This window comes from Epinephelus fuscoguttatus, linkage group LG12 (genome assembly GCF_011397635.1).
Source record: "Epinephelus fuscoguttatus linkage group LG12, E.fuscoguttatus.final_Chr_v1".
In the NCBI taxonomy this organism is placed as follows: Eukaryota; Metazoa; Chordata; class Actinopteri; order Perciformes; family Serranidae; genus Epinephelus; species Epinephelus fuscoguttatus.
The window spans coordinates 19,510,480-19,538,436 of NC_064763.1; the positions used below are offsets into that span (position 1 = coordinate 19,510,480).

General features: G+C 41.3%; 1 protein-coding gene across 1 annotated transcript in view; it reads left to right on the forward strand.

The window, feature by feature from the left end:
• uvrag (UV radiation resistance associated gene) overlaps positions 1 to 27,957 on the forward strand; it is a 125,229-nt gene that overhangs the window by 60,541 nt on the left and 36,731 nt on the right. Inside the window, exon 13 of the mRNA XM_049593148.1 lies at positions 5,377 to 5,452. Coding sequence (XP_049449105.1) covers positions 5,377 to 5,452 — 76 coding nt within the window. The remainder of the gene's footprint in view (positions 1 to 5,376; positions 5,453 to 27,957) is intronic.

A 27,957-nucleotide genomic window follows, 5' to 3' on the forward strand; every position in this document is an offset into this window, starting at 1 on the left:
AGGACAAGCGGTGTTTAAAAAAGAGAAATAGACAGGACGAAAGAGCAAAGAACTTCCTATTACTTCATCGCATCATTGTAGCTATATGTTTATTGGTTGTTTCCTCCTTTTAACAAGAGTCCTTTCTTTATATTTTGAGGTTGTCTGTGTCTAGACCTTGCAGTTAAAGAGCTGGCAGGCCGAGATGCACGTATTCTCACTCATAAAGACGGGGAATTTCCGGTGAGATGCAGCTTTTGTCTTTTTAGAAATTATATATTTTTGTATCTACATACAGAGCCAGAAATCGCATGTTAAGAGATCAGACTGAAGGGTAGATGAGACGGAAAGAGAAAGGCAATTTTTTTTTATGAGGGAAGGGGGGGAAGAGTGACAGATTTACTCCAGCTCTCAACTCACTGTCACTTCTTTTTCATCTTTTTGTCCAGTGCACACAGAGTTGAATATTAGCTAAACGAAAGCAGATTTCATGTTTCAGTAATCAGTCTTTTCAATGGACGCTAAAGTGAGTGGGTGTGTTGATTATGGTTCCTGTCATATTCGGTTTGCTGTGTTAGTTTCACGGACATGACCCTTCAACAGATGTGCCACCGAGGGGAGCAGGAGAGGGATGTGCTGACGGAAGAAACGGCCTGATTAAGCAAAGTGAAGAAATATGAGGAGGACTGCTGAGATAGAGATGATTAAATTTGATTTATATGTACAACAAAATTAAACAAAAGAACCCAAAGCGTTGGGCACAAGGTGCAAGAGGAGAAGTCAGCATGAGCTCATTTAAAAACAACACAAAAACAAATTGTTACAAGCCAGAGGGGGAAGCACAATTAGTGCCACAAACCGTGCCTCTCCAGCCCTTGTGTGAATCTGTCTGGTTTGTGTCTGTTTATTCTGGACCCTCCGTCCTGATGGACAGACAGGGTACTGATTTTGGCCTGCATATTCCACCAGGACTGTAATTTATTTCATCCTGTTTAGTGTAGAGGACTGCTTCAGTTTACGCTGCTGCCGCTGGCTGAGTGATAAAAAATGGCGTTCTGTCTCCTCTTTCTCTGCAATTCCTTATTTCTGTCCAAGACACGTACTGCTTACATTTTTATTGTTGGTGCAGAAACGATAGCAGCGGCGGTCTGTCCCTGTAGATCTGAGCTGAGTTAGATGAAAACTGAAAAAAGGGACTTTCTGGCAGCAAAATGAATTCTATATGAATGCTTTATGTTTATTTTGTGTGAGTTTGTGTTCAGATTTTTTGAATCCTTGTATGCTTGATCCACATGCTTATCCTGAGCGTTTTCTTGGCATGGTTTCCTTTGAAAGGCATGTTTAGTCTCAGTTGGACAAATCTGGTCAGATTAGATAATATATAAAATAATAAAATTTCCTTGCTAACTGAATCACATACTGCTTTGGTGCCTCCTCCCTTCCCTCCGTCTTTAGACTTCCTCCCTCGATCCTCCCCACTGGTGTGTAATAATATATTTGACTTTACTGGACGTCCCCGGGAGGAATTCCTGGTGTTTGGTGAACCGGAGTCTCTCCAGTGTGATTTCAGACACAGTGGACAGCGGTCATTAATCACTTCGCTGTGACGATGCGATGCCGTGTGTTCATGTGTTTGTGTGTGTTGGAAGTGGCTCTATTTTTCCTTTTCGTGAGCGTCCATCAGCAAACAAATCCTATCTGTTCGTGGGGAAGTGATATTAGGAATGCCAGTGGTACAAGGGGAATGCCTGTTTTGTTGTTCTTCCTCTCTCTGTTAGTTATTTCCTAGTGCTGAGATATGACCTCTGGCATGTCGCTTTCTCCGTGGGGCCCGGGCTGCATGTCGAGGATATAGGGGACCAGAAAGTGGCTGGCTGCGTGGCCCTGAGGCTACGGAGTCGCACTCTTTACTTGCCAGCCATTAGAAGCAACATCCTGTTAGAATTTAGTCTAAGGGCTACAATGACCTCCATCTGTTAGAGTTTACTTCTTTAACTTCCCAGAGTTACAGGGTAATGTGTGAGTGAGGAGGTGTTTACAGTGAGCTCTAGGTCAAAATGTTGTCTGAGACCTCCAGACAGGCTGAGTTATGAGTAGGAGAAAACAAACAGATGATATAAAGATCATGTTATCAAAGGCAAATGCTTCCACAGCTGAAACGCTGAAACGTGGGTGTTACCAACGATTCCAGAGCGTTGAGATCTGAGTCAAATCTGGCCTTCAAACTGTCACAAACCCATCTGAATCAATACATCAACCTGCAGGGTTACAGCGCTGTTAGCATGATCTCAGCTGACAGTAGAGTCCAGTGAGGTGCCGGCACTGAGGAAGTGTAGTTTCTGCTGTATTCTCACATTGCCTCAAGCACCTATAGGTCATAGTTAGACGGGGGGGAAGAGCCCCATATCTACTCTGACACAGGATTAACAAAAGACCATGACCTGGTCCCTGGGGGGCACACACACACACACACACACACACACACACACACACACACACACACACACACACACACAGAGGATTCATGCCGGATGCACCAGCACACACACATATGCACACACACATGTGCAGAACATTCAGCACATGTCTGCACATACAGTAGAGTGCACACACCGCAGAGTGCACACACCGCATCTGCTGCTTCTGGCAATGCTGTCCTATTATAACAGAGGTGCATGTCTAAAGGATTTAATCACACTTTGTATTTGTAGCCAAGGATATAACTTTTTTAAAAAACATTTACAGTAGATGTTTGACATTTTAGATTTTGCTTTGAGACTCCCATTGAAAAGCCTTGATTTTCCCTGTTAAATTTCCTATTAATATCTTTCTGTGAAAGTAGGGAATCAGGATACTTTTTTTTTTTTTTTTTTTACAAACCCAATACCAGTAGCAAATGAAAACAGTTTCACATAAAAGACCAGCAGCTCATCTAAATGAAATACGCAACTTGTGGAAGTTGCTGTAAAGGAGATGCATATAGGTGCTGCTTCAAACTAGGGCTGGAAATCACATAGTAACTCATAGTACGATACTATCACAATATGTCGCCTGCAATACTTGTTTTATTGCAACACAATCATCTATGATTAATCACGATATCTGTGTAACTGACAAGAAAAAATACACATATAAAGGCACAAATCAGGAATTCGTCTTAGTCTTAGCCTATGATGTGATATATCGTCATCTGTCCGTGTCCGTGAGGGACCGCATGGTCCCCAAAGCAGACGTCTGCATACAGCCCATTTTTTGTTGCTGTGCAGATAGCAAGCATGTTGGCTGTGCATGCTCCAATTACAAACTATAATCTCTTGTTCCACACTCAAGTCCCGTTCAAAACACTGTAGTCAAGTCAGCTGCGGCTATAGCACTGCGGTGAAGTTAGTTTTCGGTTGGATATTCAACAGACATTCACTCTGGACCCAGAGTCGTATTATTAGTTTCAGTTTGACCCAATGTTGGCAATAGGAAGATGGTGAGCTCACCTCACAGTTCCTCCATCGTTTCTGCTGCTAGGGGCTGCCACGGACTTGCAATTGTACCATAAATGGAACAATTGTGTGACGCGTCCGTGTGACTGCAGCTGTCAACGGACATTCAGTGCAGAAAGAATGGCCAAGCCTTAACACACACACAACTTACAGTTGTGATAGCAACAGCAGTTCAGGGTGATGACAAATCAGGTGGCTATGACATGTTCGTCGTGTTGCCCGAGTTCTTAACCTCGACAGAACAGTTCCTACATATCACATTTTCTGTCTCGGTTTTGTTTGACCTATGTCTGTTGTTAAAACCGAAGTGGGCCCAGACTTTGGACTGAATGATGATGGTGTCTCTGTACTGTTCGCCATTTTCTTCCTGTGAGTTTATTCTTCACCGCAAGTTATTTAACTTACATTTATTTACTCTTGTTTATTTAAATAGCGCCACCATTAGGGGTTAGTGGAGCCTCTGGTAACTCAAATTGGAGGGGGAATCTGTTACACGATCAGTAATAGGATATATTACCACATTAATACTTTGTCGCATCCCTTCTTCAAACATAATTCAGTGCTGTCCTTGTGACGTGGGTGTTTCTCACATGGCATCAGACAATAACATAAGCTTCATTAGTTAGTTTTCAGATGGAAAGGCTTATCTTTCCAGTATTATTTCCTCTGCTCATTGTTCCCCTTTCACATGGACTTTTGGCAGCAACAACTGTTTAAAAAAAACAACAACAGCTGTGAATGTGACTAACTGCATGGATGCTGCATCTGCATGTACGTATGCATACAGCTGTACCTGGCCTTGGTAATATCTCGTGTGTGTTTTGTTGGATATTTGTTCTTACAAAGGCCAGATGTCAGTTTCATGTGCAGAAAGACGCAGTGCAAATCCTCAAAAATGAAGACATTTTTCGTCCTGCTTCTTAAAAAGCACTACTTCAGCATTCGGGTGAGAGGTTAAATGTGGGATTAGGTTTAGGTTACTCTGAAGGTTATGGTGAAGCATTTAAAGATGGGGTTTAGATTGGACTAAGATATGAATGTAGATAACAAAGGTCACAACTGTGTTGATGCAAACAGGTGTGTGTGTGTGTGTGTGTGTTTTGTCAGACTAGTCCTGCTCGGTTTATGGAGCTGGTTTCCCAAAATACGGTATCCTCCTCAGTGGGAGATCAGCAGACATAAGCACATAATGACAGGAAGGGATGAGTCCAGCCTTAAGTCCCTGATAGCAGAGAGAATTTTCCCTCTCTGCATGTCAGCATATTCCCCTCTCTACCCTCCCCAAACACCCAGGGATATCTTCCCCATCCTTCATGAGCACTCCCCGTGCAGTCCTAACTAAGACATCTGACTGGCACCGATGGGGCTTTCCCACCATGCTGAAAGGAAAAGTTCTCTTTGTTCCCGCTCTGAGGCAGATGGACAGCCTGTTTGGACGCCTCCGCTGCTGTTTGATATTTCAGTTTAACAAGGTGGGGAGGTGGCGTCTGTGGGATGGGATCATAGACCCAGACCCAGCTTCATCAGCCATTTGCAAGTGTTACTGACTGTAAACGCTGCGGGCTACATGAAGGCCACTTTCAATGATAGGAAGAATTCATTGGCTGTTGCAGAGCCAAAGAGCAACAGTTGTTTGAATCCCGCGAAGTAAAATTAATAAGCAACGGACCCCTTTTAATCCCATCATCCTTCATTGATATTTTCACATGGATAGGCCTGTTGTGTGACATACAGTATGGACATAACACTGCTGTAAACTCGATGGTGCTTAGTTGGCTTGCAAGTGTTTGTTCAGTGTGAATATTAAGACCTTTGTTTCTAGACTCTGTTGGTAATGGATCAAGTGGATTAAATCACCTGCTCCTGTGTAACTTTTGTCTTCTTCTCCTCCTGTCTTTCACAGATTCCCTTTGTACCCCAGAGGAGAGCGCTTTCATTTTGAATATGGTGTCTACTTACTCAACAAGAACATTGCCCAGGTATGAACAGACAAAAAAAGTATTAATTACTTTAATTATTCAAGCATAACATTTTACCTTATTAGCCCACCTTACATTTGCAAGTTTCATACATATATCAACTTTTCTAAAGTGATGTAGTATATGAGCTGACTTTGTCATCTGGAGGTGGAGGGCACTTTGGATGGACCAAACATGGGCGTTTTGTAGCGACCCCTCGCTTTTTTTAGTGCCATTGTAGGCACACATTTAAATTTATTTCTGATTTTATTTTTTACAGCGACAGTGCATATTAATAACCATTGCTGTAAATGTGCCAGTGTTAGCCAAGGGCTAATTTTCAACTGTTGTCCCTGGGCCAGATGTTACGAAAGCCACAAATACAGAAAGACATAAAAGCAATTAAAAGCATGAATGAAAACATAAATATAAGATAACGTATCTCTGGTTTGCAGAAGCGTTACATTTGTCTTGCAATTGGGTTGGTTATCCTATCATCAAAGATTTTTATGAAGGGGATCTTTTGTGTCTAAAAGCCAAGGTTTCTTTTGGAACCAGTACATTTCCTGAAGAAGGCACTCTGGTGGTGAGACCACAGCCAATGGCATAAAGTTAATGCTCACCTGTACTCATGTGCTTCTCCTGCTTCTTGCATAAGTAAAGATGTCATGCTAAAGCATCAGTCTTTATAAACAGGACACAAATATGCATTTATTTATTTTATTTTATTTTATTATTTTATTTTATTTTTTTACAAAAAAAGCAAAATAATTTCCTAGACACTGGACACTGTAGTTTTAGCACTGTTTCCAGAAGTACAGTTCATTTACTGGGACTGTTTTCAGCCATGTGGGTTTGTGAGTCTTTTAAAGCAGCAGGACAGTGTATGAAGGACAGTCTCAAAATCCTATTGCAGTGCCCATGCTCATCATAATGAAGGAACGCGCTACATTGTGCAAGACTGATATGTTTATATTAGCAGCATGGTTGTATGGATGTTGATTAGCTCGTCCACCACCTTTTTCCAGCCTGAAATAATGAATGGGATGCAGTGACAATTTTATCCAAACATTCATGGTCCCTTTTCATCTAATGCCATTATCAGGTCAAATTGTCTAGTACTTTTTGGTTCATGACCCAAACTAATGACATTCTCACCAGCCTCAGCTGTACTAAATGTTTATAGGTAATTAGTGAATGTTAGCATGCTAATGTGCTAAACTACAATGGTGGACATGGTAAAAAAGTTATACCTGCTTGACATTAGCATGTTAACATTGTCATTGTGAGCATTTTAGCATGCTGATATTAGCATTAGCTCAAAGCACTGCTGTGTTTAATACCACCTCACAGAGTGTTGTTAATCATTTTTGGACAACAGTGGAGCACTATGTCACAGAGGAATAAGGATATATCAGGCTCTGGCTGCACTGACAACACTTGTAGGATCAATTCAGTGTTGGCGTGGTCTTCTCATGGGATTTCTTGACAAGAACAAGAATCTGGAATATCACCAGGCTTATCCTTTAAGGTGCCTTTGAAAGAGCTGATAGTCACAACATGAAATATTATCTGTGTGTGTGCCCAGCATTTGGCACACAAGTTGAATTAATGCTCTAAATTGGTTTCTCTTTTTCGTTCTCTCTCCATCACTCACAAACACAAATACCTCAGGGGAGGGTTGAACTCTTGACCTATCCCTGCTTATTAAAGTACACCTAATGTGTTGACCTGGGTTACTCCCTCCATTCATCCCTCAGACATTTACCACTGGCTCCTAACAATTTGCATTCCATTCCCTGTTTTCCTCCGCATCGGGCTTGGAATGAAGGGCCTCTCCACTGAATAAGACTGGGCAATTAGCGCTAGCAGGTGGCTGACTTCAAACCACTGCACTTTGGGAGGTTTTAGCTATAATGCCAGACCACAAGCTGCTAGCCAATATCCAAGTCTGCCATCTTCCCACCAGAGTCCAAGAATAAGAAAATAAGCCAGATAAGAAAACATTTTAGACAGCAAATGAAAATAAGTGCTGTGTGAAACCACCGAGGGGAACGACGAGGCGGCCTGTTGTGTTTCAAAAAAGTGTAGTGAATCCAAAATGGAAGCCATGATACGATGTACGTTGTTAGCTCAGTGTTCACTGTTGAGAAACGTCAATCTCTAATCTGACAGTCATTCCATCAAGTCAAGTCAATTTTTTTATGTAGCTCAGTATCCCAAATTTGCCTCAAGGGGCTTTACAACACCCTCTGTCCCTGGACCCTCGCTTCGGATACAGCAGACTTCCCAAAAAAAACCGTAAAGGGTGGAAAAAGTGGAAGAAACCTCAGGAACAGAAACTGAGGAGGAATCTGTCTCCCAGGACAGACAGTCAGGAAATAGATGTTGCGTACAGAATAGAGTCAATAGGGTAATGGTAGAGAAGAAGTCAACGCTGAAATATTAGCTGGACTGAACTACTGAGGCATGATATATTTTACTGTACTATAATAACTGTCCAGACTGAACACATGCACACGAGTTTGATCTCACATGTGTGCACAGGCATGCATTTGCACCATTGTGACTTCTAACAGACACCTTTAGGACCTGGCAAAAGTTTTGCAGTGAAGCTCAAAGAAATTCTTTTATACTGCTCATATATCCCTCAACTTGAACGTACTGTACTTTTGCATGACCTACATTTTAGTGCGTGAGGTAACAATTGGTCTATAGACTAAAATATGCGATTAATTGCAAAATACTCGCACATTTTTTATCTGTTCTAAATGTACCTGAAAGGGATATTTTTCAAGTTTTCAATGTTCTTAACAACATGGCAGTGGACAAATATGGTTGCTGTATGCAAATGTACATTTATTTTTATTGCAACAATCCAACAATGTCAAATACAGTCCAGAATATTTTCCAGAATAACTTCAAAGTTACTGCATTCTCAAAAAATATGCTGAAAGCATAACCTGGCAAACTCAAGCCCAGTAAGCAACAAAAGATGGACATATTAACCTGAATGTAACATTACTTAGTAATACTATATATCTAGTAGTGTAAATGGTATTAGTGTCCAACATTACACTTCTAAGGTTAACTAAACGTCCCCTATTTTTTTAAGCAGCTCAAAGTACTCTGGTGGTAACTCAGTTCACATTGACAGTAAATGCAAATAACTTTGGTCTTGTCAAGAAAACCATCTGCCAGGGCTTTGAAGCTGAACTTGCCATTCAAAAGACCCTGTCTTCATCCATTTCTGCTCATGGAGGTTTGTTTCTGCTTGCCATCCACAATGTTAATGCTGCATTGCTTCCTGATTTCCCAAACTACAGCATGGGCCGGGGGTCGTAATTACAAAATGTATGTGCATTAATCTTGTGTCACAAAAAAATTGTGGCATTAAAAGGAATTTGCGTTAACTCGTTATTAACATGTCATTTTCCATAACCGCTTATCCTGGTAGGGGCCGTGGGTGTGCTGGAGCCTATCCCAGCTGACATGGGGTGAGAGGCAGGGTGCACCAGACTATCACAGGGCTGACACATAGAGACAGACAACCATTCACACTCACATTCACAGCTACGGCCAATTTAGAGTCACCAATTAAAGGACCAGTGTGTAAAATGGGTTAAAAACAGTGACATCAGTGGTCAAATTCTAGATTGCAGGGCTCACTCGCTCACCCCTCCCGTCGGGTAAATGACGGTGGCCTCGTAGGGACAAAAAGCCTTGCACACAAGTTTTTCAGGAGTAGGTCTATCTAGTGAGGAGGTGAATTATATTTATTTAGAAATCTAAACCATGTTATGATATTGTAATGAAATCCCTCATGAGCAGGAGACCAGAGGAGCGTTCGGGGGAAAAGGACCAGTTTATTTGAGGACTCCAAAAACTCCAGTAACACTCCATGGGGTAAAAGACTCCGTCCCAAACTCTGACTCTTCTAGCGTAACAGACACACTTCATACACACAGACCTACTTGTTTACCGTACCGAGTGGGGACCCCCTCCCCTCTCTGCTCCACCAACCTCCAGCCCGCACACTGACTGACAGCGTAGCCTGTAAACAGAGCTCAGCTGTTTATTTAGCCTAGCAATATCTCCGGACTATAGTAGCTGCAATGGACGACTCTGAACACGATTTTGAAGAGTTTCTTGTAGCGGACACAGACCCAGAGCCATACCTGTTTGAGCCGGAGTATACAGATGAGGAACTCCTTGTGTTTGATGCTGAGTGGGCGAGAAGAGAGGCTGAATGCACAGAATGGGATTCGGTGCTACCATCGTTGGGGAGATATATCATCAGGAGGAAAAGCGCTGCGGAGAGTGCATCACAAGGAGTTAAGTTGCGTCTTCTTTTCCTCGCAGATGACGGTTCGGGTTCATTCTCTCCTGTTGCGTGGTAAGTGTGGTCCATTCGCAAACTTTATAACTAAAAAAACTTTTCACTACTCTCTATCAACGAACTACTAAGACTCTCTGCTGTTTCCTCCTCCTTCTTCCTTCCTTCCGCTGTCTTCGTTGGTCCATTTATACACGCGAAACGCGTTCTCTGGCTGGCTGGATTGTCCGCTCGGTCTGCCGTATATACATGGTGGCGCAAGATGGTGACCTCTCTAAAGCAAGGCCCTTGCTATATATATATATATATATATATAAAAGCATAATTATAAGGCTATGAAAACCAAACGAATTTTATTTTATAGCGATTATACACTTGTATAAACATATTAATGGGTAGAAGATTCAGATTCAGATTCAGATTGACAATAAACCATGCCAAATATTACACACTGGCCCTTTAACCTGCATGTCTTTGGACTGTGGGAGGAAGCTGGAGTACCTGGTGAAAACCCACGCTGACACCGGGAGAACATGCAAACTCTGCACAGAAGGGCTCCCTCAGCCTGGGTTTGAACCATTAACCCTCTTGCTGTGAGGCGACTATGCTAACCACTGCACCAAATTTTGGACTTTTTGTTTCTAAACCGTAATATGCACCGTATGCTGTATTTTTGCACCAGAGAGCAAGGCCGGTTTTAAATGTGCATGACACCATGTAATCTTTTTCATATGTAGAACATTTGGCACGCAGTCATCTCAATGCATATTCCTACCTTTCAACTCACATAACCCCCACCCATAATCCTTTGTATCAAAGCCACACATCATGATCTAAGATGGGAGATTTCTGTTTCATGAATCTTAACCATGTGGTGCCATCAGATGTAGCACTGCATGCTCACTCCTGCTGAAAGTTTAATTTGAATACTGATAGAAGGCACATGTAAGTGGCTTGAGGAAAAATATTCCTTGTCTAAGTCAGCTTCTCAGCAACAAAATCTAAAATAATATTTTTGATTTTATCATGTCAAAATGGTGCAGTGATGGAGGGATGTCTTTTCTGGTATTCAAGACTGGAACATATTCTTATATATCGGGTGCTTCAAAGGACTCTAGTCCACAGCCGATGAAAAATGAGATCCAGACCGCAGAGCGTTTTCACCTGTGTCTATGGAAACCAAAGCAGGAAGATTCAAACTTAAGGTTCTGAAACCAGATGTAATCTATCAGCTGTACCACAGGTGGGCGCATGTGAGGAGTGACTGATAACTTTACTAAGAGCAATCTGTGGAATGATAGATTAATAAAGGATGGCAAACATCTTTCTATTGTTTATGAAGGCTTGCTCCTTAGTGACAGAGCCAAGGTTATTAATATTGATGATAATAATGATGATAATATGTTTTATTTATAGAGCACATTACTTAGAAATGATCACAAGATAGAATACACTGAAATACACACATTATAAATAACAATATCATAGATAACTAAAGCTGAACTAAAAATTGAACCTAGGTATGAAAAACATTGCTCACACTTAAATTAAAAAAAAAAACTAGATTAAAAAGAAAACAACTAAATTTTTATTGTGTACTTACAAATCTTAACTAAAATGACATATAGATATTCAGGAAATATCTTCAATTTGGTGAAATTTATTAGCACAACCAGGCCTCCAGGAAGTGCGTTGGGCTTGAAGCCAATTTTTGAAATGGCCATAAAGTGAAATTACAACTTCTCTTTTGTCAAATGATGCCATGGTGCCCAAAATGACCTTTTCCCATAGACTTACATTGGGAAAGAGACATCTGTAAATCAGTGGATACATTTTTGAACATCACATCCCCAGGTAATGACTAATCACTTTCCGGATTTAATCTCTTTATAGCTGAGGGCTAAACCAGAACATAGCTGTTTGGCCGGCTGGAGATCTGGGTAATTTTACATGTGGGAAGTTGAGTTTTTTTGACTTCCTGTGCCACTGAGCAACTTTTATAGCAGTGAACAGGGGCCCACCTCCAACTCTGTATCCGGTTCTCTTTATACATCCATGAGCACAAGCATCAGAAGGCATTTTTGCATATGTTTAATGACACTGAGATGTATACATGACTGTGAGTAAATTGCCTTCACAAAATGTTATGTTTGTATTGTAATACTTTTTATGAACTACTTAAATCTTGCCCCCGACATTAGCACTTTCTGATCTTGTTGGCTTTTCTTTTCTGGCCAATTCAGTATGTTGTCAGCAATGGGGACGGCAAAGTTCATCAGTAAATGAAATTTCAATAATTGGTAGTCCAGCTCAGTGCATGAGAAGAAAAACAAAGAGAGAAAAGCCAACAAATGACTGAAGTCAAGGGGGTTTGAGATCAATACAAACTTAATATGTTAGGTAAGAAACAATTTTTAGCCATTTAACATTTCAGCAGAAATGGTCCGGAACTTTGTTATTCAACATCATCCAGTTGTGTTATTAATGTGCTAACTGGCTAACTAGTGTCTTGAGTCCGGTCTTCCAGTTTCCCTTGCGTTATTAGTTATTTACTCTAAGCTAGTCGGCTGTTGGATGTAGTTTTTATGTTGTGTTCAAGTGCAAATTTTTGGCAGAGAAACAGGCGATGTGAGGCAATATAACATTCAGCCTTCGTTGCCACTAAGTCTTTGATGTCAGTTTGGTTTGTCTAGGCCTCAGCCCATGCACATAGAATTAAATCGTTCATTGTATTACACCTTATGACGACCTTTGATGTAAGGTCACCTAGAGAAAAGTACTTATTTTTCTTATTTTCACTAAAGCTAACATGTTCTGCTTTTAACAGCTTGGTAAAGCATCAGTATTTGTACAGGGTGAAATTTCAGCTTCCTCTCAAAGTACCGTCTCATGGATTCCATGTGTGCCTGACTTCGTCCACGTTAAGGATGAGTTATCAAGTTTACTCCAAAACAATATAACGGTGCCACATGAGTAGTCCAGCTCCATATGATAGTGATAATAGACCATTGTTTCAAAACCGAAGCGGTGGTAAACATGTCACAGTCGATAAAGTAGAACTCGCTGCACAAAGAGGTTTCCCATCCCGCTTTGGTTGCACATCGCAATAAACTGTGTACTCCTGTGTGTCTGATCTTTCACTTTCTTGGATCTCGCATCAACACATGCGAGGCTGGGAAAAGCATGAAGCAACAGAACTCTTTCATGCTAATTTCTCCTTGTAAATCTAATTAGGATCTCTTAACCTTGTTATTCTCAACCACTTTATCTGAGAGACTTTGTTTCAGTCCAGCTCTGCTGTATGTTACTTGTTAATTTATTGGGGCTTTTATTAGGAAATGGTTGCTTTACTGACCCCTACATGCTGAGCTTGGACCTTCTGCTGTTGATATGATTTACCAACAGTGTTTTCTTAATTTTTCCTTTTTATATTTTGTCTTTCTGTCTCTATTAGCCGCCTTTTGTTGAGCCAGACATGTTATGCAGCCATTGCACAGCTTGTTCCATGTCTGGCTCTGTGATACAAAGCAGAGGTCTGGTTTCACAGCAGGCCTGGCTGATTGGCTGGTTTGCCGACCGACTAGAGCCTGGGTGGGGGACATTAGCTGTCCATCTCTTATTAAATTGCCCCGTGTGTTTGAAAGTGATACAGGGAAGCTGGCGAGGGATCAGGGCCGCAGCAGGTCGACCCTGCTTTGATGTGGCAGAGGGAGAAGTTTGCTTTTATTAGGCCTCATGTCATGAGGGGCAAGGCTGGAGTGGCTGCTTGGAGCACCCTGAATGTCAGGTGGTAACATGCTCTCATGTTGCCACGTTGGATTAATTTGTTTGACAAAGAGAAGTTACGAAAGGCTTCATGGAAATTCAGCTATTCTTTCCAGCTTCTTCTTTTTTTTGTGCAATCGGTAAATATTGCAAAATGTGACTGACTCAGGTTTAAATGGAGACATTTCCATTTTTATTAACTTGCATATTTTCTCTTTGGTCTCACTTGAACTGGTACCAGAACATGAATTAAAGATAATGTGATTTTCTCTCAGCGAAGTTGTTAAATGAATGGCATCTGGCTGCTGCTTTTTCTTGAAGTAGTTGGCCACAGGTATGTAGCTGGGTCTGAAGTGCCCATCCGCAGGGGACGCACAAATGTTAAACCTGCCAGTCCTCCATTCACAGAGACAAATTAGCCAAGTTAGTGTGGCTGACTCCAAAGGAAAACCAGCAGCCTTTTATCTGGAGGTATGCCATGTGTTGCATTTACTTACTCTGTGTTATACACTACATGTAGACTATGTTGTTGTGAAACACGCATGTGGGGCTGATTAAATGACAACTGATGCGACACAAAATCTCTAGGTTTTTAGGAGGGTTGGGCACAATAATTAGTTCACAGTCACTAAGCTTAACGTATCATATTTTGTGTGCCTCAGGCACAGGAAACCTAGTATTGGGAATTAAAACACAGCAAATCTGTTGTGGCCCAGCAAGTTCACCTCTGGGTTCACCTCTTATTTTTGTCTTCTGGGGAAAGTCGCCCACAGTCTCCCACCTTTCAAGTCTCTGGGCAATTTCACACCATGACTTGCAGGCAGAGTGCCATTCTGGTGGTCTGAAGCATACGTCAGAGCGCCTGTTGCCATTAAGAGTGGCAACTGTGGCTCCATAAAACACGGCTATGAGTCATGGGGGAGCCTACTGTGTTTAGTGGTTAGTGGAGGTGGCAGCAGGCGGAACAGGAGCTGGTTGGCTGGAGGTATTCATTTTGAAGCTATTTGGAAAGGTTGTAGGTGCTCTAGCAAGAGTAAAAAGAGAATAATAATGAGCAAGAGTTAGTGTTTTCCACAGGGTGACAATTTTCCAGTCAAAGTTGTAGATATGGAGGGGTGTTTTGTAGCTATTGTGCATTACCCAGTATTGACATATATTTAGGCCTTGACCTTGAAAGTTGAAGATTGAAATCATCAGTCTAAGAACCATCTGTTTACTGAGATTCTTTAAGTCAAATATGTTTTTCAGTCCATTTGTTTTTGTCAGTCAGTGTGCAGCATACTTCTGGGGATGTTTCGGTCCCCAGATTTAGCTGCAGAGTGAGCGCTTCTTGCTTTCATGCTGCTCTCCAGTATAGGCAGCTGCAGACCCAGACCCAGGTTGAGCCTGAATGAGACTTAGGCAGCTGCCTGGAGGAAGAGAGGCTCTGAGACAAGGTTATCGTCTGTATTTTGCTTAACAGTGGTGAATCTGCAGCTCACAACAAGATAGTACGATATGGCACGTCTGTGGCTTTTGTTTGATATCTAGCCTTGGAAAAAAATGATGCGCATTTATGATCCGTTGTTAGCGTAGTTAGCTCACATTAGCTCGGGGGGATAACTTGGCTTGTTTACTGTATTCTATATGCACAAAAAAGGAACAAATAGTCGAATATTTGTGTTGAGCAGCCAAATCTGATTCAACTGATATAATTCGGAGCTGATTACAGTCTTAGCATTATTATTTTGCAGCTATGTTGAATACTAGATACTGATTGGTTAATTACAGCATTCTGCGGTCTATTGTTTCTGAATGGCAGACAGCTGCGATGAATAACAGACTGTTATAACAGTTGGTTGATTGATTGATTAGTCAATCAAAAGAAAATCAGTGGCTAGCTTTTTTGAAAATCGTTTCAGTCATTTTTCAAGCTAAAACATCAAATATTTGATGCATCCAGCCTCTTAAATGTGAGGATTTGCTGCCTTTGTTTGTCATTTATGATAGTAAATGAAGGGTATTTCTGTTTTGGACTGCTGGTTGGAGAAAGGAAGCAAAGCGAAGATGTCACTTTTGGTTCAGGGAAGTTGTGATGAGCATTTTCTCACAATTTTTTTTATATTTTACAGACTTAAACAATTAATCATGAAAAGAATTGGCAAATTAGTCAATAATGAAAGTAATGGTTAGTTGCAGCCCTATTTAGCAGCTGTCTAGTAAGCAGGATAATGTGAAGTGAGTGGGTCATTCCTGCAAAGTAAACCCCTTCAGGATGATTCAAGACCCCGATGCCAGGTTTATTTCACAGTAATGACCCACTCACTGTACATTATCCTTGATTAGCTCATTATCACCTGCAGCAAGTTCTTGTCTGTAGTAAACAGGCAGCATGTTTGCAATATAATCATGTTAAACTGTGTTAAACACCAAAAAAAAAAAAGGGCGGACTCAGAATGTTGTGGTCACATGGTATGATCCACAGGCAATAATCTCAACCTTACAAGGACACCTGGTTTGGATATAATATAACAAGAGAAATTGTTCTTTTCCTCTGCTGACACCACTGAAACTGAGGTTTAAACACAAGTCTGACTGATCTGTAACTGAAAAATGAGCTGGCTGGAGAGCAGACTCTGTTTGCTTTTTTTTTTTTTTAAAAAATGAATACGGAAATAAATACTGTACGTGTCATTAGGTTTGGTGGGGTGACTGCAAAGAAAACCCAGTCACCTCCTCTTCTCTTCTTCTCACTCTTTTCTCATCCACTTCATCTTTGTTCATTTGACATATTCCAAAGTCAGCTCTTCACCTCTGTGACAAAGCTCACGACCCCAGTCAAAAGAGATACGACATAGTCTTGGCATAGCCCTCTGCAGCCATTAGCTCATGTGATTGTGCTTCGATAAAAACCATATGACCCATGAAAAGACGTGCAAAAAGAGAACATTACACAGTTCTCTTCCACCTCATAACTCCCCCCCGACTCCAACGAAGTTGTCAAGACTGTTAAAAAAAAAAGTCCCAATGAAAACTATCTCCACTTACGGTATTACCTTATTTCTTTTCTTCTACAGTTTTGTGAATGTTGGAGATGGTACAGGGTCTACAACTGCGTTTTGTGAAGAGTTGACTCTTTGTAGTGAAACAATGGGCGTAACGTATTTGCTCATGAACTCAGTTTTTCCACAGTTGACATTCCTGTGAGCAGTTGTGTGTTTACTCTGTCCATCCACAAGCCTGTGGATGGTTGTGCACAGAAAGTGATTGTGTAATAGTCAGATGTAAGATATCAAAATATGTGCTCCCATCTTCCGAGTGTGATATATGTACCTTGATTTTTGTCATGTTTTATATTCACTTTTTACGGTACCATTGTACCAAACAGTATTAAACGCGATAGCTAGAATGTGTCAGACACCTGAACCTACTTAAGAGAACTTCATGGGTGGGGTAAAAAAAAATCATAGCTGACAAGGATCTGTTATTCGATGTACACTGTATTGCTCCCAGGAGAAAAGTTTGGCTCTATCTGGTCAAATCTGCAGTATGTATAACCATCTTTCAAACCTCCATTGTATGAATTCTTTCAAATGAGAGCAGGAATTGGAGCTTCAGACTATTTCCCAGCAAGATCTTTCTGAAAATTGGAACCTTTTTTAGACACAACTATTCCAGGTTTCCCTCAGAAGCCTGTTGGTCTTTCTCTCCTTGTCCAACTGAGGCTTGCGGTTCGTGACTCACTTCTTGGTACGTTCCAGAAAGAAAAAAAAGGAAAGAAAAACAGGCCATTACATCTCCACTGTCCACTGTCCAAACAGACTCCTCAATGTTAAGAAATCATAATGCAGCCCACTGTTCGCTGTTTGTTTACCTGAACCCTGCACCATGGTTCCCCAGGCTCTGCCACCATCTCTTACTTGCAGACAGAGCCTGGAAGTAATCAGGCCATTTCTAACTGCCTGCTGCCACTCATTGTCTTCATCCTTCCATAACAGCCACATCCGTTTTCCATTTTACAGGGATTGATATGATAAAGCACACAATGGGCGGCACCAGAAAATCTAGTGCCAAGCCCACGTATTACACGTCACTTTCACCCGTAACAGGAAGGAGGAGAGAAGGAATGAGGCACCAAGTGAAGTTCTCTTTTAGGCCAAACCATAAATATGTCTGTTTTTGCTTTAGCACGGTGAAGAATAACCTGAATCTGTATGCTCCGAACGTCATTTCCCACATGGCCATATGCTGTACAAATGTTGGATAATCACCCCCTTACATCTAATAGAAGATAAGTTATAGACCCTGAGTCTGACAATGTGTTTTGCATTTGAACGCCATTAAGGTGCCACTTTTAACAAGATCTCTGTACTCCGCTGACAGTAAAAAGCACTTCATTAGTGTACTTTATTTGTCACATTTCGAGCAAGAAATTATTTTTGGCAGGTTATAAGTGGGTTGAATTGGGAGCAGTGTGGGTTGTATTGTGAGATTGTTAACAGCCTGACATGAGCAGAGACAGTAGGCTGATGGCTGTCTGCTCTCTTCCTCCGATGATTGATGCAAATAGAGACGAGAGGAGTTGCCGTTTTTATCATGTTTGACTTAAAGGAATACTTTACCTACTAAATGATCATTTGTATATTAATTACTTACCCTGTGTTATGTTGAATATGTGAAGAAAATTTTGCTTTTCTTGCATGCCTCCACAGTGAACGAAGAATCCAAAAACTGAGAAAATTCTTAATAATCTGCAGTAAAAGGGGGCAGCATAACTATATCAAAACACCCATTTTAAAACTCTCACACAACTTGTGCAATATAATCCAAGTCTCATTTATCCAGTTTTGTGCTTAGAACTTCCTAAACAACCTAAAACCTTAGGCTACTGCTTAAAACTGAACTGAAAGTGTAACTTGGCTTTGCTCACTTCAGAACCACACTCCACTGAAAAAAAAAAAATAATAATAATTTTATCTAGCTGAACACAGGAGCTGCTTGTTTACCACTGCCTAGTCAGTTTGTTGGTGTTTTTTAGTGATGTTAGTGTTGTAAGGGGTCAGTTCACATTCAGCAAAGTCACACAATAACACAAACAAACTACTGTTCAAGGCAGCAGGAGACAAGCAGCTTCTGTTTTCAGCGAGATAAAATTACTGATTCGTCAATGGAGTCTTGAAGAGAGCAAAGCGAAGTTTTTACTTTCCGTTCAGTTCCTTGGGCAGTATGTGGCTGGATAAATGAGACCTTGGTTATTCTGCATGAGTTGTGTGAGAGTTAGTTAATAGATGTAATGATGTAGTTTTGCTCATGTTAAATGGCCCCCCTTTTACTCACATTCAACAAGAATTTTCTGTTTTTGGATTCTGCGTCCATCGAGAAAGCATGTGAGAAAAACAAGTGTGAAAATGCGAGTTTTCTTTCTGGACTCATCATAACACGAGGTGAGTAATTAACCTATGGCTAAGCCACGCCCCCCTCCACTCACTCGGACAAAATATCAACATTCAGTGACCAGCGCTATGGCAGGTGTCACAGTACACAGCATTTCACAGGAGGCAGTTGATGATTTTTGGAGACATAACGATCAAATGTCATTGAGAAGTAACCAAAAGGGCCTAAACTACGCATAGGAGGGATATATTAATCATTTTATTATTGAGAAGGTCGATGAAATGCTTAAATTACAAGCCAGACTTTACAGGTCACAGTGTATGCTTGTGAACCGCATCTCGTTGCCGTCACCATCAAAGAAAACAGAATAGAGGATCAGCAATGTTCCACTGAAGTTAAGGTTTTTGGCTCAGAATATTTTACCATCTTTACCAAGAGTGTCTCTCTGTTAGTTTGGTGCTACAGTATTTACATTGAATCATTCAGCATAACGTTTGCCAACCTTTGTTATCTCTGCGATTACAGATAAGTTAATGAAGCTAAGCTCCAGAAGTTAATGTTAGCTTAACTAGAGCCCTTTGGACAACAGCTAACAATGATGCACGATCACCAAAGTACAAAAACTAGAACAAAATAGGCAAACAAGGTGACATGATGAACAACGCAGCTAGGAGCTAACGTTAGGCTAACTTTAGCTAACGTTAGCTAGAGATGTTAAAGGTAACTTTATATTTCTTTCGAGCAAAGTGACAATATGTTGCCTCAAACACGATGTTGACTTACCTTAAAACAGATGTAGACATCATTGTTAATCTTATTCACGTTGAGTTGATGTTGTGGTCTAACGTTACCACACAACTGTATCCAAAGGAGACACTTTTCTCAGTTGAGATGTGGTTTAGGAAAGGGTAAAAAATACACCCCGTCGCCCAGCCTCTCAGGATACCTTGTGTCGGAGTTGCATGTTCCCCATGCACACTGTTTGAACATTGGGAATGGCTATACGCACTGTGATTGGCTCATTGTGTTTGAGGGCAGGGCTTAGCCATAGGTCAGTTGGTACACTACTGGTTATTTTCTGGGTGAAGTATTCATTCAAATTTAGATCCGTCAAAAGGTTGTAGTCTGAAGCCTTCAGTTATCTCATCTGGATCTTACTTTTTGTATGTTTGCATTACATAATGCAGGTTATAGGTGAATTATCCTCCAGTGTAATAGTGATTTTTTCCATTGCCCTTTAACTGCAGTGTATGTATGTATGTATGTATATATCCTCAAATTTCAATAATAAGCAAAGAGTAGAAATAATAACTGCTGCTGTACGTAAGTGAACTGATGGATGTTTTGAAACATGAATCTAGAGCAACCTGTGGTTTATGTGTTTTGGCCCCAGCCGAGCAAGAAATGTGTGAGGAGAAGTTTGACCAGCTCCCTGCTCTACTACCGGAAGAATCGCTACTGAGAAATTACATTTAGATAAGAAGTGTTTTTTCTGCGCTGAAGAAACAGCCTGTTGGAAAAAGAAAACGCTCCCAGCGGTTGAGTCGTCCTGTGGTTCTCTGAAACCCCTTGTTCAAGCTACCTATTAACCAAACCCAGGCCTTAACATACACTTCCCTATGCCCATGGGTTTTCATAGCCTTACTGTGTGGTCCCTGTTTTCCATCACAAACTTTTGTTGTTAGCTACAGCTTGCATCTAGTGGCACTCATTGGCCAGATCGAGTTGTTGGTGGGACCCTTTTTACAACCAGAAGAAGGAGAACCCTTTTCTATAAACAGACATTTTCCATCCACTGCTGTATCAAAGAGATTGTGGAAAGGCGGTCGTGTGTCTGAGGTGCTGTGTTTGCAAAGCCTTAACCGCCCTGCAAGTCCTGTGTTTGATAAGAAAGAGGAGTGAAAGCAATCGATGCTCCAGTCCTGACCAGTACAATGGAGAGAGCGGTCTTTGTTGCCTCTCAGCTTGACGTCGGCCAGAAGTTGCGATTTATAAGCAGGTCTCACACCGCAGTTGTAAGTGTATGTCACCGTCCTGTGGTTTCCAGTTTTGGGCGTGTGTGCGTAGTGAGGCCGTCAGTGCGCTGCGATTATGCCTGAGCTCCAGGGTTTTATGGGAATTCCTCTGGACAGCCACCTATGACTTTATGAAACACTTAAATTCGTCTAATTGAATTTCCACATTTTGTGGTTGGTAGTTCCAGGTTTGTCCGTCACCACAAAGAGGTACCAGAGGAGTTAGTTCCACTAAATATAAGGATAAAAGTAAATGTTAATCCTCTGTCTGTGTGTATATATGTGTGTGTGTGTGTGTGTGTGTGTGTGTGTGTGTGTGTGTGTCAAAGAAAGACAGAGTGAGTGATTGGACAGAATTTCACATGTGCCATAAGTATTCAGTTTTTGTTGGTTATTTAAGCTCTGACCAAATGTTTGGTGTCTCTGTGTAGTCGAGTCAAGCCACAGTGTTGTGTTATGTGCAGAGACTGATGAGGGCGAAGACGTCATTGACATGTTATCTCATAACATTAGAATACAAAAGTCTAGATCCAGTCATGATTTTAAGTGGCACGTTTAATAATGCTTTTATGCTTTTATGTATCGTCTTTTATAATCAATCAGCACAATCATGTTGTCATCATCGTCTCAGAATATCTTCTTCCCACAGGTCAGACTGTGGCTTTTACTGGCAAAAGGTCCTGAAAACGAGGGGTTTGCTGTGATTCTGGGTGTTTGGAAAGTGTTGGCTGCTCTGCTCCATCATTTACTTAATAGTGCGTCTGCAGTTTCCAGCTGGTTTGAATTTTGTAGCCGAGGCCTGTTTGTTTGGAGTCAGTTTTCCTGTTGTCTTACTACATGCTATACTGAGGCCCCTCTAAAGTCCTTTCACTTAAAGATAGCTCTCAACTCCCAACTCCATGTTTCTATGGTAATATCTAAAAATATTGGCTTAGGTTGGAAGAAACGTAATTGCTGGGTAGATAAAAGGAAAGAGAAAAAACTTATCAGACAGTCCATTGCAAGTTAAGTGCTTTTGTCTTCACTGGAGGTTATATCTCCCCCTTTGATCAGAGTTATGTCATTGTGTGTTTCAGTTTTTGGATTCTGGTTTTCTCTCTGTGAAGTTGAGGGAAACTGGACCAAAGCACACAAACAAAAGAATTCTCTCTGCTTGTGGGCTGTTTTTGGCTGCCCATGCTCAGCTCCTGGGGCCCCCACCAACTTGTCATAAGAATGGAGGGGGCAGAGACCAAGTATATTTTATGTCAGCAAGTTTAGAAAAACTTGTTTTTCTTTTTAATTCATCAAACCCAGTGTGCTGTCATATGGGTGTTTGGGAGTAGAGGTATTTAATCATGAGCGCAGGCCTTGCTGCGGCTCAATGACATTAAACAGCTCTTAGAATAAAACAATGCTGGCCTCGTCTGGTCAGTATTCGAAAAAGTATCAGCCGTCCTGGCTCTGTGTTGCTCCTTTCCATCCAGTGCCGTTCCTGCCTCCATGTGGATTTCATTACAGCCCTTTGACTCTGGCCAGTCGGCAGCTTTTCATGTGAATTAACACAGCGGCTCAGGACCACAGAGTTCTTTCAGTGGCACTCATCATCCAGTTAAGAGAGTCAATGTCTCTTTCCCCTAATTTGGTTTTGTCAAGTTAATGTCAGCATTAGTCTCTTTCTCTCAATGTCAGTCGCTCCAACACTCCTCTCCATCAAATACGGTCTCACCTCATTAGGATAGTGGCTCTCTATCACCCCTGATGTCATCCTCCATTACTCTGCCAGCAGGAAAGGTTATGGGTGGGGTGTCCTCGCTGTCATGTCATCATCCGTGCCATCCAGCCACAGCTTTCTCTTTATTAATGAAGCGTTTGTGATGAGCCCGGGCCTGTTGTCCCAGAGGCCAAATAATCGTTTTACAGTTATTGGAGAAAGGAGGCTAAGTGGCTCATGAAAGCAGCTGTTAAATAAACACCAGCTCAAGTTAAAAAAGGAGGCTGTGAGGGCGTTGCTTTTTTCTTTCCCTTTGAAAATAATTAGTGTAAGCTGTTTTCTCTGAGTCCGAATAACTGTTTTATTTCCAAGATATTACCTGAATGCATTTTACTTGAGACAGGTAACAAAATGCATAGCGCTTACTGATACAAACAGTGTATCAATCAATCAATCAATTTTATTTATAAAGCCCAATATCACAAATCACAATTTGCCTCACAGGGCTTTACAGCATACGACATCCCTCTGTCCTTATGACCCTCGCAGAGGATAAGGAAAAACTCCCCCCAAAAAAACCCTTTAACAGGGAAAAAAAACGATAGAAATCTCAGGAAGAGCAACTGAGGAGGGATCCCTCTTCCAGGACGGACAGACGTGCAATAGATGTCGTACAGAACAGATCAGCATAATAAATTAACAGAGAGTGAGAGAGAGAGAGAGAGAGAGAGGTGCAGGTAATGACAGTAGCTTACAACAACATTATTGAAAGTAATAATATTATAGTTATAGTTCTGGCTACTGCGGTACAATATGTTGAAAGTATGTATTAATATCTGGCAGTATACATGTGTGACAATAGTCATATGTGTATAATAACAGTAGAAGTATGACTAATGACTAATGATAACAGCAGCAGCAGCAGGAGGCATCTGGCAGGACCACGGTAGCAGCACAACCACACACATCACGCTGTCCAGGCACCGCTGCGATATGAGTTAACCTGAGAGACAGTGGAGCACAAAGGCTCCGGAGAAGAAGGCGAGTTAGTGACATCCAGAATGGCCAAGTTAGCAAGATGCAGTAATAGAATACGAGAGAGAGAGAGAGAGAGACAGAGAGACAGAAGGTGCCCGGTGTATTATAGGGGGTCCTCCGGCAGACTAGGCCTAAGTCAGTCTAACTAGGGGCTGGTACAGGGCAAGCCTGAGCCAGCCCTAACTATAAGCTTTATCAAAGAGGAAAGTCTTAAGTCTAGTCTTAAATGTGGAGACGGTGTCTGCCTCCCGGACCGTAACAGGAAGATGATTCCACAGGAGAGGAGCCCGATAGCTGAAGGCTCTGACTCCTGATCTACTTTTGGAGACTTTAGGGACCACGAGTAACCCTGCGTTCTCAGAGCGCAGTGTTCTGGTGGGATAATATGGCACTATGAGCTCTCTAAGACATGACGGAGCTTGACCATTTAGAGCTTTATAAGTTAACAGTAGGATTTTAAATTCAATTCTGGATTTTACAGGGAGCCAGTGCAGAGAAGCTAAAACAGGAGAAATATGATCTCGTTTCTTAGTTCCTGTTAGTACACGTGCTGCTGCATTCTGAATTAGCTGGAGAGTTTTTAAGGACTTACTAGAGCTACCTGATAATAGAGAGTTACAGTAATCCAGCCTTGAGGTAACAAAAGCGTGGACCAATTTTTCTGCATCTTTTCAGGTCAGGATAGGCCTAATTTTCGCAATATTACGCAGATGAAAAAATGCAGTCCGTGAGGTTTGTTTTAAATGAGAATTAAAAGACAAATCTTGATCAAATGTTACTCCAAGGTTTCTTATGGTAGTGCTAGAGGCCAGAGCAATGCCATCTAGAGAAACTATGTCATCAGATAAAGAGTCTCTGAGTTGTTTGGGGCCAAGAACAATAACTTCAGTTTTGTCTGAATTTAACATCAGGAAATTGGTGCTCATCCAAGTTTTTATGTCTTTAAGGCAGTTATGGAGTATAGTTAATTGATTACTGTAGTGTAGGCCTATATTGGCCTTAAAATTTCCTATACATTTTCAGTATCAACATTAGCACAGGAGTGAGACTTGGATTACACTGCATGACTCGTGTGACAGTTTGTAAAAAGATGTGTTGATACAGTTTTGCTGTTGTGAAACGAGGGCCCCTCATTACTTAAATATACAACAAGAATTTCCTTTGTTTTTGGATTCTGTTTTCTCAATGAATTCAGCATTACACGGGGTGAGTAACTGATAAACAAATAATCATTTGGGGCGTGAGATATTCCTTTACCAGGAAAAACACTGCAGAGTGTGTGAAGCCAAAGTCATTGCTAAAAAGTTAGCTTCACCAACGCATGAGGTTATATCATATATTTAGATTCAGTTTGATTGCATCTCAACAGTTTTGTTTGTTGTTGTGCTCCAGATTGTTACTCACTCATTATGACGCCAAGAAGGCATCTCTAAAGTTTTAGTGGACAAATTATTGCCGATTCTGTTTGTTGTCCCCATGGAAACAGACCCCTTTTTAAAGTTAAAACATGTCTCAAAGCAATTAGGATGCTGTCCACAGAAACGGCACCCTGCCATAGCTACGTATGCATCCAACTACAAATATAAACACAAATGCTGTAATTATATTATGTCAGCTCATGTGTTTGGCTTTTATATGTTTGGAGCCTGAGCCTCACAACCGTTACAACGGTCAGAGTGAAGCTGTTTGGAGCACAAAGTTATTCCTGAGAGGAGGAGAGAATTGCTGTGGGAACCAAGCAGCCAGAGAGGTTCACCTGTCAGCAGCGATGTCAGAATTCATCTCCTCCGTCCCCACTGAAAAGGCGTTATCCACGTGACAGCCTCAGGCACTCTACAGCAGTGGGCCCATCTGTAGACCACAGAGTTATGATCAATAAATGGAGAGGAGCTGTGTTTTTTTTTTGTTTTGTTTTTGTTTTTGTATATTAGTTATTTATTTTTTTCACTTAACCTTTAGTTTTGTCTTGTTATTATTTTAAGCAGTCTTACTCTTTAATGTTTCCTTACCTTGATTCCTAATCTTAAGTCCCATTGAGATGAAACATTTCTTACAACAGGGTGCCTGCTGGTCATTAAAAAGTCTCAATGTCTTAGATACAAGCCCTTAGAAGTTATTAAATAAGATTGAAAATTGAAAATTAAATTTGTGAGGACATAATTGCCACAGACATTTTATCTAATTTAATTGTGCCATCATTCATTCATTTTCTATAACGGCTTATCCTGTTAGGGGTTGCAGGGGGCTGGAGCCTATCCCAGCTAACACTGGGCAAGAGGCGGGGTACACCCTGGACAGGTTGCCAGACTGTCGCAGGGCTTACACTTAAGCTCCTTTTACACTGGCAGATTTTCCGTGAATGTTGGGCCGTTTTGCCGGCAAGCTGCGAGCGTTTAGACACACAGAGCCGGATTGGCGAGTTGATCCGAGGTGCCCAATTTTCCGCCTCGTAGGATAGTCATATTGGCGGAACCCTTTTAGTTTAAACAGACCAAGGCAGCCTTCTGCAACTGGAGGGGCTGTTGATGACTTGTGGGAGGAGCTGTTGATGACGCTGCACGTGCGACCCACTGGCAGTAGATAAACAGTAAACAGATGATGGCAGGAATTAGCTAGCAGCTAGTAGCAAGAGGGAAACACAAACCTGAAAGACACTGTAAAGATGAGCAACTGGGGAGACAAGGAATTGCGCGCCCTCCTTGTCCTCACAAAGAGGCCATTAACCGTCAGATGACAGGAACGGTGAACAACGGGCCAACTTATGAGAGAATCGCAGAAGGACTGACTAGCTGCGGCTTCCCTCCCACATCACTGTTTACGTCACACGCTGAGCCACACGTTTTGTTACTTGCTCACGCTGCCATTGCCCTGAAAAAGGCGCATTCTGTATAAACAAAAGTAGGTAGGTGGCATTTTGCTGCACTCCCTGATTTTATTTTTGTACTGCCAATGCTGAAAGAAGACTGATTGGGCTTTCCTGCACATTTGCACAGTTCCTATCTAAAAAGGGCTATAGAGACAGACAACCATTCACACTCACATTTACACCTACGGATAATTAATAGTCACCAATTAACAGGGAGAACATGCAAACTCCACACAGAAAGGCTCCCCCGCTCCCGGGTTCGAACCAGGAGCCCTCTTGCTGTGAGCCGAATTTATCCATCTTATAGTGAAAATGTTACAATCAGTCTGTGTGAGATCCATATTTCTAATGTTACAAATCTTAAAACTTACTACTGAATCTAAACCTGTCCTTTTACTTTATACTTGCACTCACTCCAATAACCATATTCCTACATAAAACCTACCTCTGTGCATATATACACCACATATATACTTCTCAACCTGCAATTCTTGCATAAAAAGAAAAGTATTTTCCAAAAAAAACTGTTTTAAATTGGGTGAAAAATTAGCTTGAAAAGGTCTTAAAAAGCATTTAATTTTAAGTGTCTGGCCTGGTTTCTTGTACGAGCTGTCTACAGGTATCAAAGGAGCAGCCATACCAAATCATAACATATTAAAACACAACATATACAACATGTCATGACGTATAAAAATTCACCATAAAACAGAAAAACAGCTATTTAACACAGTGGCCTCTCAAAAAAAACAACCACATGTCTCCATCACCACATTCTTTATGATGCCCTTAAATTTCACACTGGATATAAATTCGCTAATTTAGGTCTTTTTGCAGATTATTCCATGCCCAAGGAACATTGTAGGAAAATGCGTTTTTCCCCAGATCTGTCAAAACCTGGAGGACATTAAAAAGCCACAACTTGGAGGATCATAGCTGGTAACTACCAGAGCTAAGGCAGAGAACAGTATGGAAGTAGGCTGGAGGTTTACCTGGTATTGCTCATTAGATAAAAATATTCCATGCTGTTGTGGAGTTGCGAGTGGGCGATGATTTCCTACCCATCAAAATCATAAAGAATGTAATGTTAAGGGACTTTGCATGTAATGAAATGTAGAAATTTTCTGAAGCATGAAGTGTTTGGTTTATATGAACTGACTGTTTTAGGAGAGCCGATTGACCCTTGTTTCACTTTAACCTTCGATTCATTTCAGCCGTGGCCTCCTTCCAGCTCATTAGAGAGTTAGAAACCACACAGTCAACCTCACACTCTTTCCCCCATGCTGAATTAATGGAACAATCCACATAGTTGGCTACCAAAAGTGTGGGGGGAAAAAACTTGACCACACAATAGCTATTTGTTCCTTGTTCATCAGTCTGTTTCTGCCTCTCTCTTCAAGTCCTAATCTTATTTGGTTCCCTGAGAATTAGGACACATTTTTA